This window comes from Lycorma delicatula, chromosome 11, assembly GCF_047948215.1.
Source record: "Lycorma delicatula isolate Av1 chromosome 11, ASM4794821v1, whole genome shotgun sequence".
NCBI lineage: Eukaryota > Metazoa > Arthropoda > Insecta > Hemiptera > Fulgoridae > Lycorma > Lycorma delicatula.
This window is the reverse complement of record NC_134465.1, coordinates 73,060,939-73,080,748: the sequence shown is the minus strand read 5'-3', so window position 1 is coordinate 73,080,748 and position 19,810 is coordinate 73,060,939. Positions and strand designations below refer to the sequence as shown.

The window sequence follows — 19,810 nt, the reverse complement described above, 5'->3', positions numbered from 1 at the left end:
ATACGATTACAAATACGACTTTAAGCAAAGCTTAGTAATTGCGAAGTCTGAAATTTTTAAAAATATAACATTTTCGTTTATCGCGTTAGTATTGCTTGCAGTTTTCTCCATAAATATGATTACGGCACTTTAATCGTACGTTCTAAAAAATAAGCATTAAATGACCGAAAGAAGCTTTTTTAGCCGCATTATTTCTTTTATTGGATTTCCTTTGCGTTATTCTTGTTTCTTATTAATTTCTTTAAAGAATTTTACGTCGGTTGTGAAATTCAGCATGTTTCTGGAAAAACTATTTTAGTTTGATTTTTTATTTTTTAATCGGAATGTTTTTTTACAGTCGGTTGTAGTTAAGTTCGTATTTTAACTGTAATTTTTTTATCTCTAGCGTTTTATTCGCGACCGTTTATGGATTGATTATCTGGTAGTAGGACGTATGTCTCCCGGCATTCTCTGGTAACGCAAGGTCGAGTTGATTTTTTTTGAGATTACGTGCAAAGATTTCTCCGAATCGTTTAACAGCAGCTTCAGACGCGTGGGCGTCCTAGCCCACGCGATTTAGTATGTCTTAACAGAACGACTTACTTCAATGAAGATTTGGTGCCAAGAGTAAATTTTACGCCTACTAAGACGCTCCCTTTACTTTCTACGAAAACTACCTTGAACTGCAGTCGATGACTTCAAACCGTGAAACCAAAACGCACAGCGAGCACGTTCCATACCGATAAGTATCTATTTTAACAACGCTGGAGACCGAATCTGGTACTAATGAATTACGCGAGCCAAAACTTGATATGTTTTGCTATGAAATGAGGCCTCAACCGAATTTGTAAGTTATCTAAATAAACTTTTATACGCTTTTACATTTGTGAAGTTCTTTTTTAATCACCCGATAGTACTAATCGCACTCGTTAGGGGCGCTAAAATGGATTAAAAGATTTGCTATTTACCGATTTGCAAGCGTTTACAGGGTCCTAGATTACGGACTTAATATTGTACCACACTGGTTTGAAAAATGTATTTTTTAAAGTCCATATACTAGATTGCTTTTTCAAATTTTGATATTTTTTTTATCTAACGAGAATTATTCGCAAACTTTGTTAACTTTGACAGTAAATGAATAATTTCAAGATAAATTTAGTACGATTTCAGAAAGTAAATCTAATAAGCCGATAATTTCATTACAAACAGTTTTCATTTCACGCAAATCGGTTAAAATATTTTGGAAATATTTTAATATGTCAACAATATGTTTTAAATTTAAAATACTCCGTTTACCTGCTACGTCACTTCTCTCAGAAAGAGTGTTATCAAGGCCGGGCGGCAAACCGATTTGCGTAGAAATAGACTAATTATAAAACATCCTGGACGAAATAAATTTCTCAATTTTAAATTTTATCGCGGAATTTTAAACCGATTTATCTTTTATTACTTGTTTTTTCCTGTTATTAAGTTTAATAACTTTTAATTTAGGAACAAAAATTAAAACCGTAATCTAATGTGTTTTTGTGAAAAAATTAATTAAAATATTAAATAGATTGTAAACTAATTTAAATATATATATATATATAAATGACATTTGAAATTGATAGAGGACATTCCTATTTTGTTTATAGCGTGCACGGTTCGGTTAAAAAATACTGTATAAGGGAATAGGTTACAAACGCAAAACAAAAGGATCGAGCGATTAGATCTTCCGTTTAATTGATTTATAGATATTTTTAACGTACGTGAGAAGTCGGTTGAAAATAAAAACAAGTGAATGACGGTTTTATTTTTTATATAAGCAAAATAAGAACCTTTTACATAGGCGGCCGTAAAATGTCAAAATATATTTTATTATCGTTATGAACGATTGTATAAAAAAAATCTATATATATATATATATATATATATATATATATATATATATATATATATTTAATAATGTCACTAGTAATTTATACCGCTATTTAGAGATAGCAATTATTTTCTGGGAACCGTTTTAACACGTATGTCAAAGTACAAAATTTTCAAGAAATTAAGAAAAGAAGATAATTTTAATGTTTTTCCGTAAAGGCTCGAATACGACACGCATTTGTTTTAAAGCTACGATCGGTTTGATAAGGATGATGTCTTTTAATACTATTTTATGACTTACTAAAATCCATCGTACGTACGATGTTTGTTAAGAGGTGATCGGTATTACTTAAAACGTACCGTTTCGCTTAAATTTTTAATCTGCTATTCTAGTACAAGCTGATTTTTACTTTAATCTTTTACGTTTCTGTGCGTTAACCTACCTTGTAAATTTTTTAAAACCGCAAGATTTTTTCGTTATTTCATCATCGCCTATGCTCTTTCTACGATTACCTTTTGTTATCGCTTTAAATTTTTTTTAATCGGCGAATGTTTTTTCGTTGTTACCGAATGCTGTTCCCGGTTATCGCTCGATCGAATTTGATCTTAAAATAGTAACTTGATGCGACAAATAATTAAGTAAAATAAAAAATAAAAACCCTCGGGTCTTTCTCAAGTTTTCGAAAATAAACTCTTTACTAGTATAAATAACCGCTAATACTGTTTGGTGTACCGTTATTTATTTCACACGTAAAGTTTTTTTATTTGTAAATTTTACTCCGCCTATCGTTTAGTTTCTATTTTTATCTTGTTATGTACGTATTCCGTTTGAAGGGCACGATCGTCTTTGTAGTTTATTCGCTATTGTTGTTACGTAACTTCCTGTTGTATTTTATTGCATATCTCTGACATAATTTCATAAAAATAAAAATATCGACGGTCGTTAAAAATCATACTCGTGAAATTCTTTTCTTTCGGCGCTCTCGTTAATCGTTATTTTCTTTGAATCGGTTTCCTTTTTTCTTAATAATCGATCCGCTGCTCGTATTTTATGATTTACATAGTAGTGAGATCGATGAGATTTAAACTGCGGTTAAGTTTCCACTTTTTTAATGACGTTCAGTAGTTTTTGCGGTTATCGGGAACAAACGAAAAAAACGTCAATATGTGTAGAACCGAGGTTAATTATATTTTTTTGCAGTTATGTATATTCTTCAACAAGACAGGATTTAAATTTCTTGACGTTTATTTAAAATATTTTCACGTTATTTTACTACAAGTATGTAATTACTTTTCCCCAAAAAAGCGGTTTATTTGTTATATAATTTTTATCTTCAAATTATATTTTATAAGCATTACTTTTAATTTAAATATATTAGAATTAAGATTCGTTATTAATTATTTTATCCGATCATTTTATTTATAATTTTAATATAAGATTGTATAATTAGTTAATGTATTTTATTTGAAAAATATATTCACGTCGGTATAAATTGAATGTAAAATATTCAGCGGAATATAAAAATTCATATTCTACTGATGAGCACAGATTAGTTCGTATTTTATCAGCGACTGAAATACAAAAAATACAGCTCTGTATAATTTTAATATTATATTTATAATTAGACCGTACGTACAGAATGTTGCGAAACGTATTCGCCAAACTCCAGAATCTGATTCAGGACACCAAAATGTGAAAAAACGTTCTGATCGACTTAAGTCCTACTTTACTTTGTTTTCCTTCTGGACGCCATTTTGTGATTTTCAACAAAAAATTATTTCTCAGGAGCCGGTAAACCTACAGTAATTAAAATTTTATAAACGTCACCTTAAAAATTGGCGGCCATCTTAATTTTTTTATTCTTCAATATTTTTGCGATTGTTTATTTGATATAATTATTACTAACACAAAATTTATTAAGCATTTTATTTTGAAGAAAATGACACCTCATTTGTAAAATTCCGTTGACAAACAATCGAGTTATAGCAGACAATTAACCCGGCAGTACGCTTTTGCTAGCTGATAATTTTTTGTCTGTTTCTATTTTCTCCATTAATTGTAATAAAAATTATTAATAACAAATAATAATATAAAAAATTAATAATAATATAAAAATTATTAGCTTTTAATATTTTATTCCTTCTACGTTGTATGCTTGGAAATGCAAAAATTTTAATAATATTTAATCAAGACTCATTTATAAAATTATTGTAATAGTTCTTTCCTTTAATTCTGCAGTCGAAACATTTTGTTTTGACTATGCGCGCGCGCGCGTGTGTGTGTGTATGTATTGAAACATAATGGACGCACACTTATATCACAGTCACAAAAACCAAAAGAGAGAATATGAAGAGATTTGTTAGTTATTTATAATAAATCGTTTATATTACAGAGCATGCTTACTCACTTATTATCTCTCTCACTCTCTCTTTCTCTCTCTCTCTCTCTCTCTCTCTCTGCACGAACATATATATTTACTGGACAGCTGTCATTTGTTTTGTCTACTATAAGTGATGTTACATGCTATGTTGAATGATTTATGGCTTTTAGTTCTCTTGCGGTGTTACTTTGTTTTTTAACGGTAATGTTTAATAGTAATCTTTTAATAGTAATTGCTTCATTTGTTTCTTTTCTAATGTAACTAACTTACTTAAATCAGTTATATTCTTTCTAATAAATAGAATAACATTTCTTTAAAGATATATTCACTTTCATTTGAATTATGAAAAAAATCAATATTATTATTTCTTGAATTTCTTGAAAGTACATAGAATTTTATTTCACTAATAACTTCTAATTTTTTTTTCATATTTTTTTTTTTATTGAATAATTATTTATGGTAAAATTCCTTTTACAATCACGGGTTAATAATTATTAATAAATTAATATATTTAATTAAATTTAAAAAAAAAACTTGTTAAAAAATGGAAAAGGAGATGATGTCTGATTCAAACCGATATGTCTTTTCCTTATAGATCCAGATACGAAACGACTAGGACTAGATAAGGGAATCTTGGAGAGCCACATAAAAGCAGTCAAATGACTTAAGGCATAAAAAAAGATACAGATAGAAAACGTTTCAAAAATATTAAACGGTTTTGATTTAACTTTTTAAAAAGCATTAACCAAATTATTATAGATTATTTATTTGAAGAAGTTTAGGAATTTGAATATAGATCAAAGAAATGAAACAATCGATTTAATACGCGGTATCAGTTAAAAAATATTTGAAATACTTTTTTATAATTTGATATAATACAAAAATCTACTTATTCATCGGCAAAACCTCACAAGATGATGCGGTATGAAAAATTTATCGTTGCAAATTTGGACGATTTTTTAAGTAATTTATTAAAAATCCTGTATTTTAATTTTCGTTTCCTTTTACAGCGAAAAAAAATATATTGCGACGTTTATGCAAAGTTTATTTTACGCTCGCTTACATAAGATCACTCGTACTTTCATGCAAAATATTTGGAAAAAGTTCCGTTCCGTGTTACAGTATAGATAATAGTTTAAATGAAAGTGAAAACCTGCAAAATCGGTGTCTTAATAAAAACTGTACCTAACGTGTAGATTGTATTACACGTATTATATAGATTAATGTATCGATTACCACACGATATATCCAGGGATAAAAGTTGAAATTCCAGGAAGCCTCCTACTTATACGCCCATTTCTCTGCAAATCAATCGTCCCTATTGAAACATCTTCCACACACACACAAACGCGCGCGCGAGTATATAAGAATCATTCAAAAACAACCAGGAGAAACCCTCTATTGAGACTTCATTTATACTTTGATTTATCCTCTACTTTATAAATATAATAGCTTCCTGTTGCAGCTTCGCCCGTGCTGTATGGTTACTTACTTAAATCAGTTTCCCGTGGCGTTCAATCTTTTTTATTTTGTGTTTATCAGTCAAGTAACCGGAGGAAGTGCAGTCAGTCACACGTACACTAACGGTGGCACTGGCTGTGGTGGTTGAGCCTTCGCACCCCTTCAAAAAATCGGAATTAAAAAAAAAAAACGAAAATGGTTTTTAAACATTTACCTGAAGAGTATTTGCAAGCCCAAATCTACAAAATGTCTCGTTTATTACAGTCGGGATTCGGAAAATTTACAATAATTGTTTAAAAATTTTTTACCTTTTTTCATTTCCTTTCAAGGTCGAATTTAAAAAATCTAGAAATCGGTTTATCGACGTAAAGATTACACTCGCCGAAAATCAAATTGATTTTTTCATTTGTTACCGAGAAAATAAAAAAAGTTAACAGGGCTTCAAAAAAATTCAAAAATCGTTTTTAAGTCTTGAAACTCGGAATTAAATTCAAAAAATCTAGAAATTGATTTTTAGATGTTTCTAATCAATCGGTTAAAACCTAGCTTACACAGTGATAGACACTCACAGTTCACAATTAATTAGAGTATGCTTCAATCGGAAAATCTCCACTCCTAAATTTTAAATATATATAAATATATTAGCCATTTTTCGAGACCAAGAAACATGAGTAAAAATTTAGTAGCAATAGATCGGGTAATTCATTTGTTTATCCCGAACTAAAAACTCTGTTTCTCACTCTCTCTCTCTCTCTCTCTGTCTATATATATATATATATATATATATATATATATATATAAAATTTACTCACAATGATGACATTTTTTTTCCTAACCAAAAAATATTCTTAAAATCATTAATTTTTTTTAAAATTATTTTACGATAAAACTGTAGATAGGAACTTGGAAATTTAAAATCCTTTTTTACCGAATGTGGTATAAGGGGACGATTTTTAATTCGACGTTGTTTTTTTTATTTTGGCCACTACGGAATGCATTACAACTTTTGTTTTGCCTTATACGTAATTTTCTTTCTTTCCAGTATGTCTTTATCGTTTCTTCTTTCTTCCGACGGTTGAATTTTAATTCGAAGTTTTCTGATCTCGGATCGGAGACCTTCCCGTTTGATTTTTTCCCTAAAAATTTCCCTACACGGATATCATCTTCAGAGATCTGTTTTTCTCGCTCGGTTCATTTTTTAATTCTTAGAACCGAGTTGATTTAACGTTTCTGTTTTTAAAAGAATTAGAATAATTTTTTTTTATCGGTCTATTTTTGCCCGTTCCTGAAAGATGCGCGTAGAACATTTTCATCTTCTGTTCTTTGTAATCGAATCTGAAAATTTTTTCGCGTATTTTATCCGTATTTTGTATTTGTATTTTTTATTACGTAATATAAAAACATTCCGGCAGAAGCTGAATTTACTCTCTCGACACAAAAATGTTACCGTAAGGCGGGTAATCTGTACCGTTATAGAGAACAAAAGAACAACGTAAAAAAAAAATTATTACCAAAGAAAATAACGGGATAACTAAAACAGAATAGACTTAATTACATCGTCAAAATAAAAAATGCCGGTTATGTATACTAGTTTCCACCTGTGATGGAAGATCGCATAAGAAACGAATAAATAAAAAAGTATTTACCGATTGTGGTTGTTTCTCTAATTTGTTTCTTCGATTTGTTAAATCTTGCGATCGTTTTATTAATTCTTTTAGTTTATTTTTTAATTCTTGTCGATTTTTTCTGTGCATGTAATGCGAATAATACGGTATTTTATTCGGATTCAAAATAGTAATAGCTGGAAAAAAATAAAAGATATTTATTTTTTAAAAAATTCAAAACAGGAAAACATAATTTACAAAAGAAAATTACATTTATTAAAATATAACACGAGCGGTTATAAAGATTAGCTAGGAAAATTATTTACCAAAAATAAAAAAAAATCATTATTTTTTTCATACGAGTAGATTAATACTTCGGTTATCTACATATTTTTTAGAATTATTATATGTAAGTTAAGTTTAAAACTCGACGAGTTCCGTTTTTAAAAAACCATCTTTATTTATTACAATTAGTATACATGTAATCGTAAATAATTAACTGTTTACTTCATTATGCGTACATGCTAACGCGTTAAAAAATAGTGCGATATAATATCGAACGAGTTTACGACTTTAATAAATAGAACGATGTGCGTTGTACAGATCCAGACTTAAGACTTCGATAGGACGATATGAATCGAACGAGTTCAGGACAAATACTAAATTATTATTCTTACAATTAAAATAAAGAAGACAAAGGTTGCAGCTGCATTATATTCTTTCTCGCGATAGCTTTTCCTGGAAACTTGGGGTAGGCTACGCACGTGGCTTATGGAATGTAATGCATCATCTACTCTCAGGCTATTCTCAGCAATGTAGCTTATATATGTATATATATATATAAAATTTTTTTTAACTAATAAAATGCACACCAGATGATTCAAAATAGTAACATTACAGTAGCATTTACCCAATCTTCATTTGCATTATCAACCGCGTAATTAAAATAATTACGGATTGAAAAATAATAAAGTTGAGTGGATAACACTCCCGTTCTAATCTTGAAAGCAGAATCTGCTGTTGCATAAATAGAAAATGACTTCTCCTATAACAAAACTGTTCCTAGAAACTTGAATAAAATACTTAACCGTTTGATAATATGATTTCGGTAGAAAAATCATATTATCAGACCGTTTTCTGTTTGTCCCTTTTCTTTTTTTCTGCTGGTATCGCTGAAAAATAAAAATAAATATCAAAAAATAACAGTAGAAAAAAATTAAAAAATACTAATGATAAATACGGGAACGGAAACAAAGAAAATGTTACGTAAAGGAGAAATAGTATTACTGTATGTACGATCTGTATTCGTTCGATACCGTTTAACATTGTATTCGCGTTATTCCGGCATGATAATATAACCTAATAAAATGCATCTTAGTAAATTTGCTTTCGGCTGTAAAACCTGTAACCGACTGAAATTCATCGGCGACTTTGTGAGGTGTACGGAGATGGAATAACGAGTGAAGGTGGAGTGAAGCAGTGGTGCATTCCGTTTAAAGATGGCCGCACCAGTGTTCACGATGAGAACCGCAGTATTCGCCTAACCTTGTGACTGATGAACTTACGATCAAAATCGGCGTCAAAATTCGTGAAAATCGCCGCATTACGATTACAAAACCCTCAGTTTCATTTCACGAAGTTTACTGCGTGAAATCGTATCGGGGAAACTTGTACGATAAGCGCCTCAATTTAAACGGCGACTATGTAGAAAAATAATGTAAGATTGTCCCTTTTCGTTTTTTTATTCGATTACGTTTTTTATTTGAAAACGTAAGTTACTTTCTGGATAGCCCTCGTATTTACGATCGCCATCGGTGGTTTTTCGGTGCTCAGTGATAACGGATAAATAATTTAAACTATCATCCGCCCTGAAAAACGGTGACCCGGTACGTACAAAATTCTAGTATCTGTTCCTACAGTCCGGTTCAATTTCTACAAATAATTAAAGAGGCGTATTAAAAATACTCGTTCCATCACGAGCGACGAACTGAAAGCTGCAGCGAGATTGTGGATCAGGAAAGATTGCCAGAATTCTTTGCTGCAGAATGAGAAAACCGGTTCACCGTTGCGTGAAATATTTTCTGTAACGGGCGAATACACAGAGAGGTAAATGTAAGGTTTTCTAGCAAATAAAATGTACTTTTATATATTATTCGTTTCACAATTTTCATCGATTTACGATCGACTATATGTTACATCCCTCGTATTAGCTAATTTAAATTTTATATATACCGCATCCGTAACTCTACCAAATCATAGTTACGCGATGCAATATCTATTTCAAAATTATCGATTTAGGAATAAAATAAAATAGGAAAAAAAATATACCTTAGAAAATAGGAACAAATCTTCATATTTTCTCGACGTTATAATATTATACAAATGCGTTATGTAGTTAATGGATTCTTTAAACTCGATTCAAATGTAGATATTCTTGGAAATACACTAAATTTACTATATACAGGGTCATTCACGGGAACCGGATGTTTTTGAAGTGGGTTGTACTCGGGCGTTTGTGGTGGGAGGGTACGTGGCTGGTGTCTGAAGTTTCCTTTGTTCATAGCATTTACATTTTAGTCGTTGAGATGGAGCCGTGGACGCTAGACCAACGCCTGTACGCGTATGACACGAAATGACGAATCCGTAACTGCTGTTCAGGGAGATTTCCGCCGTCAGTTTAATATCCATCGTAATGCAAGCGTCCCTTCTCGTAACACAATATTGCGACGGGTAAACAACCTTCGAACAAGCGGTTCAATATTGAAGAAAAAACCACCGGGTCCCCGATGAACTGCTAGCACTCCGGAGAACATCGAACGAGTAAGGGAAGCCGTTGTCAGAAGCCCACGCCGCTCTATTCAGAGGCATTCAGCAGCGCTTCAAATGAGCACAAGTACGGTAAGACGAGCGGATAGACTTATACCTGGGCGGCCTCCGTGGCGCGAGTGGTAGCGTCTCGGCCTTCCATCCGGTGGTACCGGGTTTGAATCCCGGTCAGGCATGGCAACCGATGCCTGCAAACACGCAACCGATCATTCATCTCTGCAGCAAAATCTAATGGTGGTCCCGGAGGTTAAACAAAAAAAAAACAGCTACTTCTGTATGGATTCGAATGGTAGATCGTGGGTACCGGTGTTCTTTGGTGATGTTTCAAATAGCGTTCGACCTGAGACTGTACAAGACTACACTTCATACATACATACATATATTCATACATAGACTACAATTCATACATATCATCCTCTGAAGTAATACTTTACGGAGGTTCCGGAGGCTAAACAAAAAAAAAATAATCACAATAAATTGCGATTAAGCTATCTTCTTAATAGTTAAGAAACAAAAAAAAAATATATTCCAAGTTCTTGATATCGATAAAGTTGTGGTATATCTAAAAAGGTACGCGGTAATGACATAATAATTATTTTTTATCGTAATTTTTTTCATTGTATTTTTAATCGAGACAAGTAGGTTCAAACTGTAGATTTCAGAGGTTCCCAAACTTATTTTTCTCATAGACCACTTTCAAAATTTTGCTGGTTCCGGTGGACAGCTACATTTCTACCATATTTCCAGTCGACGGAAAATGTGAAGATTAGATCTAAATATGAAAATTTTGTTACGGCTGAGTTCCACGAACTAACAGCTTCCGAAAAAAAAAGTGAGAATCGATCGGTTAATTTTTGATCGACTGTGCTGTGAGTGGATGTCAAAAAAGTAAAGTTGGCCGATCAAAAAAAAATGCTTCCATCCGACTTTACATTTTTTACATCTACTCACAGCACAAGAAAGCAATCGATTCTCACTTATTTTATTTAGAAAACTTCCCGTTCAGAGTGGTAAAAAGCAAAAGAAAAATAGTATATTTTTTGTGTTGCATTTATTCAAATATGTAATCATTACGCTACTAATTATTATCGTTATCATATTGCAATGTAATATAATAAAATTGTCGTAATATAATTAAAATTAAACATTAATAACGTAATGTAACTTCTACAATGACAATCACAAAATAGTTACAATTTTAATGGGAGGGATGTACTAGATTGATACGCAAAGTCAAGCCAACATTTTAGTTCTTCACTATCGAAACCAGATGAATTTTCGTGGACCCCTGCTTACGAATTGTGAACCCCCATTTTTTTTGTCACGCCAACGTAGACCCCTGTCGAGTCTCCCGTGGACCCCTGGGGGTCTACCTGGACCACTTTGGGAATCAATGCTGTAGATCGTCGATTTCATTGCCGTACATCTACGTTAGATACTTTGTTAAAAACGGTGACGATATAAATTTAAATACAATCGTTTGTCTTACACGACTATAAAAATGTCGGTTTACTAAAATATTTTATATAAGTTAACAAATTTCGCTCCTGTCCTATAATTTTCGTGCAAACCTTCTAAATGTTTCTTTTTATCGAAGCAGAATAATTTTATCGCTCCAAATCTAAAGCTGTATTTTGTATTCTTTTTCTCCTAATTCAATCCTTAATGCTTATCGTATCTTCGATATAAATGTTGAACAGTGCCGGTGACGGGCAACAGACTCGCCTTACTCCTAGACCTAGATCTACCCAGTACTTACCGACTTTCAACGCCGCTGTTTTCTTTACTTAAATTTCTGACTCTTTTCTAATCTTTTCTCTTAAAGAATTTTCAAAATGTTTACCCGTTTGACTCTTGAAAATCGTCTTCGCCAAAGCTCATTCTGTGAATATTAGTTTAAATATATATTTTGAGTGTAACCGTAGATCAAGATTTGCATAAAAATATAAAATTATTAGTCTAATTTATGTTTTTATTTTGTTCGTAAAACTGCACCGTTTAAGTTTTTAACTTGTAAACAGCGTTAAAAATGCCCTAGGCCGCGCCGTTTTTGAGGTACGCTCTTTTTTTATTTAACAAAAGATATGTCCGAGCGATCCCGTTTCTTATGTATAATATAAATAAAATAATATCAGCTGTCAATAGTTAGCTATTACAACTATAAAAAATTAAAAATCATCCGCTTTCTCTGAAAGTAATGATGACTGATCGATGCAGATCGCCGTTATAAATTTACAGCGTTAACCGAATAGCTGTTAGATTATGAAAACAAACAATAATTTTAAAGGTCGAATCGTAAATAATGATGGTTGCGTATATTAAATAACGATCAACGTTGTACACACATATCGCTTAAAGTAATGATGACCTACATCATCATCATAAATTAAAAATTAATCGTGGTGTTTGCGGTTAAAACATGTTTTATTATGAATTTTTCAGCGGATCGACTGTTTCGACATGTGAACACACATTCGTCATTGAAAGTAGCCGTTATTTAATGTATTCGAATAAAGAATATCGATTTACATACGCGACCGGTCCAAGTGTTGAACAGAGTGAAGGTGTCGCTTGTAAAGGTGAAAGATTTCCTGTGTTTTAGTGGGCTTGGCCTACTTTGGGTAGAAGACAACGGGTAATCGCTTCAGCCCTCGCTTTCCTTATTACGTCCGGCGTGAAATGCTTTTTTCTTGAGATTGGCAATGCCGTTTTGTGGGACTTGTATCTCGTATCTTGTCGCATTCGATCCTTTGTTTACGGCAAATGATGTCTATAATTATTTTATTGACTTTTTTTCAAACTACAATTTCTTCCTAAGCAAGTAGAGATAAAAAAAATTATCGTATCGGCTCCGGTTCCTCTATCGTGTTTTAAAATAAATATCTAAACTTCAATCGGGTTTAATGTAATTCTTAATTACAAAAAATTGTTCGGCTCTTCTTACGCGATGTTAGGACAAACGGATAAGAACCGGCAAGTTTTACTTTAGTAAAAATCTAAAGCTATCGTGAAAAGTCCTTTCTCCTCAATGTATAAACAAATATAGCATGTTCATGATTTCCGGTAATAAAAAAAAATAAACTGTGTCTAAATATTTTGTTATTTGGATCGCTATATCTTACAAACATATCTGCTCTAGACTTTCGTCTAGTCGCTTTCCACTCTCGGGTACTTGTTGCACCGCAACACCCACTTTTGTAGAAATTCTTTTTGAAATCCACCACCCGTCCATTTCTGAGCCCCTTGTTAGTTCATTATACCGATTAACAGACAAATCTTTACCTCAATAAAGAGAAGGTACTCAAACATGTCCGGACAATAAAAATCTCCAACTTGAACCGACAACTAAAGTCTTTAAGTGGCCTACAGGGTAAGATTATGCATTTTCATTCAGACGAATAACAGCCATCGAGAGCAGCCTGCACCGTTTGATTTGTTTAACATCCTTCAATTCATAATAAGATTCTGATATCGCTGCGGTCCCAAGCTCCATCAATTCTGTTTTTAGATTCTTTTGTTCCCAAAATGTTGCGACAATCCTTTTTCAGTTCAATAATATCATCTGAATCTGTACGGCTCACTTCTCTCTGATTTTCTGGCGTCATGTTGCTCATAATATTAGTATGAACATGAGATTATCATCTACCGATTTTAGTTTCATTGTACGCTTCCTCACAAAAAAATTAATTACAAAACACAGAATTACAAGTTGGAAACGACGATATCATCGTGTCTTTCATCGATTGCTCCTTTACCAGCGCTAAACAGAATGAAGAAGCGGTTTGAACAAGTGATTACATTATTAATTCCTGATCTGTGACTTCTGTGTTATACAAGTCGTGCAAGATGTATAAGTGATAACATATAAAGTTGATTTCTTTACGTTTATTATGACACGATATAACCGTTCGATGCGATGAACAGAGTAAAAAGACTAATTTCAGGGCTGAATATCAGATATAGTTTAGTCGGCTTCGTGCTGGTATGCAATAATTTTTGAGGGAAAGGCATCAGAAAAAAAATATATATATATAAAATTAAATAATATCAAAAAGCTTTTCTTAGATAAGTTTTAAACCCTTATCCAAAGAATAGTAAAAACTTTTCGATATTTTACTTAATAAGAGAGTTATAGCGATATTTTGTTTTTTTCGAAAGGCCCTTCCCCATTTCCTGTCCCATGATCCGATTTTGGCCGTTAACGAACTAGACCGAGATTTTCTGACGAGTTATTTTTAAGAAACAATTTGAAAAATTACGGCAGTTATCGTGTTCACAAGAAATTGAAATATATATAAACTTTTGAGCTGACGGTGGTTTTGGGGTCTGAGGCTGTGAAACGCCAAGATATGTCGAAATTTTCCTGAAATCAAATCATTGTATCCATTACAATACGTAATCTTTTGAAATCTACTTAAAACATTAGATTGCAGAAAAATATACTGAAATAAACTGTTTTGTAATTCAAGGTGTTGATAATTCATTCTCTTCGAAAAATAGATATTTTTCGTTTAAAACATCGTTTTAAACTATGTGTTTCGCGACACATCGTTTAATTTCGCTCTGCTATTCAGTAACGGTGTGAGGACGAGTTTTGTAAGCGGCATTCTTAAGGTATCCCCCACAACAAAAAGTCAGGAAAGGATAAATCAGGAGACCGTGGGGGCCACAATCCCTTCGAAATCAATTGTCCACGAAAACACTGATACAAGAAAGTCGGCCATATGAGCCGTAGCTCTGTCCTGTTAAAACTACGTGTAATCTATCCGGTCTGCAGGTATAGTGCTTACAAATTGTTGCACCGTCTGTATGTAACGATCATAGTTCACGGTGCCGGAAAGAATGTCATGAAGTTTCGACTACTGATATTGTACGCGAAACTCTCATTTTTTGTCCGTGGAGGGAGACTAGTGCACTGATGTGGATTTCCGTACGCGAGATGCGTAAATTCTGTGCGTTTATAGTAGTTCCATATTGGTGGAACCGTGCCTCGTCCGATCGAAACGGATCGTCGAATTCATCCCCGTCCGAGTTATGACGTGAACCGCTGACAGAAAGCTACACCTTTACCAGTGTCTTCAGGTAACAACTCGTGAACGACAGGAATTCTGTGTGAACGCATCTTTAAACGCTTGCTCGATGCCGTGCGGGCGTTACCAAAAACGATCGGACCGGTTAGATAGACGTCGCACAGATTTCTTGGGACTAACAGAATATAAAGCTTGCACGTTGATAAACTTTTCTGATGCTACCGTTTTCGGTCGAGCGCTTTTGGCTGCGTCTATCGCATTCCCTGTCTCTTGATTCTGCCGCTTGATGGAGGAGAATGACCCTCCACTTTTCTGTGAAGGCGTTCTGGGTGTGGGCGTAACTGGCACATCTAATGTATCGGGAGGCGACGAATATATTCTGCTCCATTTTGTAACCCGTTTTACCTCGATTAAACTTGCAACAAAAGAAGAAAACATTCTTCCGTGAGATTGTGTCGCTCTTTTTGAACCGTCTGTATTTTAAATAAATCGGCGCTAAGATTTTTTAAACCGTTTGATAATTTATTAAAAACGCAAAGTAAACGTAAGGCCCTTTCATGTAAATCAAAGTTTTGTGTCGAGCGTTAAAAAACAGTTTTATTTTCTGTTTTGGTAGAGGTGGATATCGTTATTTTTCTTTAAGAATAAGCGATCGTTCTCTTCAGCAAAGATTGCAGATTCATAAACGTAAATGCAGAGTTAAGTTACCTTATTTAATCGCACGACAAATAATTTGCAGAACGTAACGAGGGCAACCCCGCTTTAAATTATAACAGATATACACATGAACTTTTTAAAAATACTTGATTCAAGTATTTTACCTGACGATTTGTAAAAGATCATCATTAACAGTAAGCCTGACATATTCGCAAGTAATTTTACCGGTTTTCTTAGTTAAATAACAATTACAACGTTAACTGTTGTGTAAATTATTACCGAAATATATCGGCTAATGAAACATTTTTGAAATCGTTAATCTTAATACACGCTGCTTCTTGTTCCTCAGGTTCTTACGTATGTGTATCGATGAGAAAAATCGTATAAATAATGTAACGCTTTAATGTACCCCTTTCTGTCATTAAAAATAAAAATACGACATTATGATTTAGCGGATAGAATTCCCGTTAATGATAACAATTGTTGCCCGTAAAGAAAAACTCGTGTTTCAGTATGTGAAAAGTTCTCGTAGAAGTATCAAATTTATTTCATTTGCATCAAAACCAAACCGTTTGTTCATGTATGAAGTATCTTATAAAACTTTACGCTTGACAATTAATAAATGTGTACTTTACTTATGTATATTGCCATTTAAAGTATATTAAACCTCTTGCGGCTTCCCCAAAAAGTTAAAACAAATTTTCAAAATGCGTAAATAGGCTGTTAGATAATTGTTTGGCGGTAATAAATATGAATCCTGTAGATTGATATTTAGAAAATTAAATATTTTTAGTTATCCTTGAGTTTATATTTATGAATGTGCATTCTTTTCCAAAAATAGTCCGTTTTTAAAAAATAACAATATCCATGCTATCAAATCTGATAAAGAATCCTCTTTTTCCGTTTAGTTTCTGGAACTACTGTAAGCTATTACTTCAGAGGATGATATGTATGAATGTAAATGAAGTGTAGCCTTGTGCAGTTTCACATCAACTATTCCTTAGATATGCGGTTAATTGAAACCCGACCGCCAAAGAACACCGGTATCCGCAATCTATTATTCAAATCCGTATAAAAGTAACTGCCTTTACTAGGATTTGAACCTTAGAACTCTTGACTTCGAAATTAGATGATTTACTATGATAAGTTCACCGCTAGACCGACCGGTTAATGCCGATAAAGAACTTCCTTCTTTTTCTGTTTAGCCTCCAGAACCACCGTAAAATATTACTTCAGAGGATGAATGAGGATGACGTGTATAAATGTAAATGAACTAAAGTCTTTAAAGTCTCCGGTCAGCCGCGCCTGAGATCGGTGTTAATTGAAACCCAACCACCAAAGAACAACGGTATCCATGATCTCGTAATCAGATCTATAGCCGATATTAGAACCGGTTTCATTTAACTCGGCGCAATACTTTGGCTTACGGCAAAGGGCGTTATGTTTCTGTTGCGATTTTAAATAGATTACCAAATCGTTTAAAACTTCTCCCGACAATTTATTTTAAATAGAATTAAAAGATTTTGTTTTACTAAAACATAATATTAATTCTGAAAATGAAATTCTAAATAATAATTGAAAATGTTTAAAAAACTCTGAATTTTTTGCACCTTATTCAGCTTATTATATTAATATGTACGTAAATATGCAGTAAAATAATTTTTATTATGCCTTCTAAATTTTTAGTTATTTTTTATACTTTGTATCTCCATTAAAATATCATAACATTATTTCACGTTTTTATTTTTTGCATTTAGGCCGACTACAAACCACACAAATGTCATTTCTTCCGCTTTCTTTTTCATTTCTCCCGACATTCTTTTGTTCTTTCTATATGTTTGGCATTTATTTTTTTTTGACCGTTTCACTTTGGATGTCTTTTCCTTCATCGCCATTTTAACTCAGTTTTACGTATTTTTTGTCAGATCAGCTTTCTATCTTTAGTCTCCTGTTCACGGATCCCTAAGTTCTGTAATTCTTTTTTCATCGTTGTAGGTCTCAAAGTTGCTCTTTTGTTCACAGATTTTAATGAAAATCTGTTTATTTAGTCGCTGTTCGTCCATTCTGTACACACGACCCAGGAATTTCAATCTCCGCTTTCTTATTTATAAACTTAAAATATAAATACATGTAAGCGGTTATTTTGTGACGCTAATCTGATGGTTTTACCTTGGCTTTCTACGATTCATCCGGCAAAGGCTGACACAGTTCCTTTTCTTTATACACGGAGTAGTATACGAGTACCGTTTATGAAATCATCTATATAATGTGTTGTTATGAATCGATCAGGATAAAAATGTTATTTATTTATGCTTCGATTCAACAGAGGCTTATACTGTCTTTTTAACAAGATTTCTACAAAAAAAAACCCTTAATATTGCATAATTTCAATGCGCGTATTAAATCTTATAATTCACAATATATTACAAACAAACTGAATTATAATCTTTTTTTTTCAGATATGTTTTTTAAATAATGTAATTTAACTCATCTTAACGATTGCTTTATTACAATGTAATAATTCAAATGAGGATATTGCAGTCTGGTATGGAATTGACATATTTACACACTGGGGGAGACCTCGGACATTTATTTAGAAATGTTATGATGCCTGTATATCAACATCCACTATGAGGTCAGTAATATATTTGTTTTTATATTATTTACTACCGTTTTTCTTAATTTTTACATAAATATTAAAATTTCTGGTTTAATTATATTATATTTTCTGTAAAAGACCCTGAAAAAGATATTTTAATTTTTTTATACTGTTTAACATCCTATGATTATCTTTGTCATTCTTTTGTACTTCTCTTCGTTATTCTGTTTTCTATATCATTTTTCTAAAATTGTTCCCATATATATATATATATATATATATATATATATATATATAATTTTGTATCCTTACAAACATGTGTTACTATCATATTGATGTACGAATTAATTTTATTCTTGACGACCGACTATTATAAATATAATAATTTTAAAAATGATTATGGATTATTTGAATTTAAATTAACATCCCTGAAAATCCCTGAAGATGGACTAACAGCTTCGAAAGTACTAAGATTTACACTTTTTAAATTGTTGGTAAGTAGAAATTTAATTTATACAAAAATAATGTTGATTAAAAAAATACTGTAGCCAACGTGATATAATGTGTTGATTTCCAGGGCCGTTCGACTGCAGTGAAGTCCTGGATTTTATAAATTTGATTTGTTTATAAAGTTAAAGCCAAATTTTGTCTTGTTAATCTATAAAAATAGTGAAATTAGAAGGTCAGATCAGAATATCAAAGTAACGTATTATTTACTGTTAATAGATCGGTCGAGTGGCTGAAAACAAAATAAAACAAACTTAAGAAAAATAATAATGAAACCGATTTCAAAAGAACCAACTAGAGATGAAAAATTGCGCTTTCTTAAATCTTTCACTTTTAACGTATAAGAAAAGTTTTAATTATTTTATTTTAACGTTTTTATAATTTTATTTTTATTTAAATAAAAATATATCTACAAAAATTTGTTAGAAAAAATCAAAAGAAGCACGAAATTGCTACTTCTGAGTTTGACATATGGTTCTGGTGTGTAAAAATCTATATTATTTTTCTATTGTATTAATTTTCTTGAATTTTGTTTGAAAATATATCCGGCAGAAAATGACAACAAAATGTACGTTAGCATGTTATTATATTATAACATTCCAGTATTAAGTAATGTTAACGATAAATCTTATGTACAAAGCCAAAATTTTGTCTGTTCTAAGAAAAAGAAATTCATTCATTATTATACGAGGGTTTTTTTTTCAAGGTCCGATCGGTCACGAAATTAAAACCACAGTGAAAATAAAAAAAAATTTTGTTTGTAACAAGTACTTACATAGTTACGCTATTTCTCTTCATAGTCACTACTCCGATTTAGACATTTGTCGTAGCGTGGTTCCAACTTTCCAATACCCTCGTCATAGAACGGAGCCGCCTGTGTTTTCAGCCGTGTTTATACGCCGGTCTGCA

General features: G+C 32.2%; 1 protein-coding gene across 5 annotated transcripts in view; it reads left to right on the top strand.

Moving 5' to 3' along the window:
- The window catches only part of LOC142332384 (endochitinase-like), a 141,877-nt gene that overhangs the window by 54,850 nt on the left and 67,217 nt on the right, over positions 1-19,810 (top strand). For 3 of the 5 annotated variants that reach the window (XM_075378809.1, XM_075378808.1, XM_075378807.1), the window contains one exon: positions 18,255-18,430. The exons of 1 other annotated variant lie outside the window; for it this stretch is intronic. In XM_075378809.1, coding sequence (XP_075234924.1) covers positions 18,426-18,430 — 5 coding nt within the window. In that variant the 5' untranslated portion in view covers positions 18,255-18,425. Of the gene's footprint in view, positions 1-4,399; positions 4,419-18,254; positions 18,431-19,810 lie in introns of those variants that run through there. One more of the 5 variants, XM_075378810.1, reaches the window with a different exon arrangement.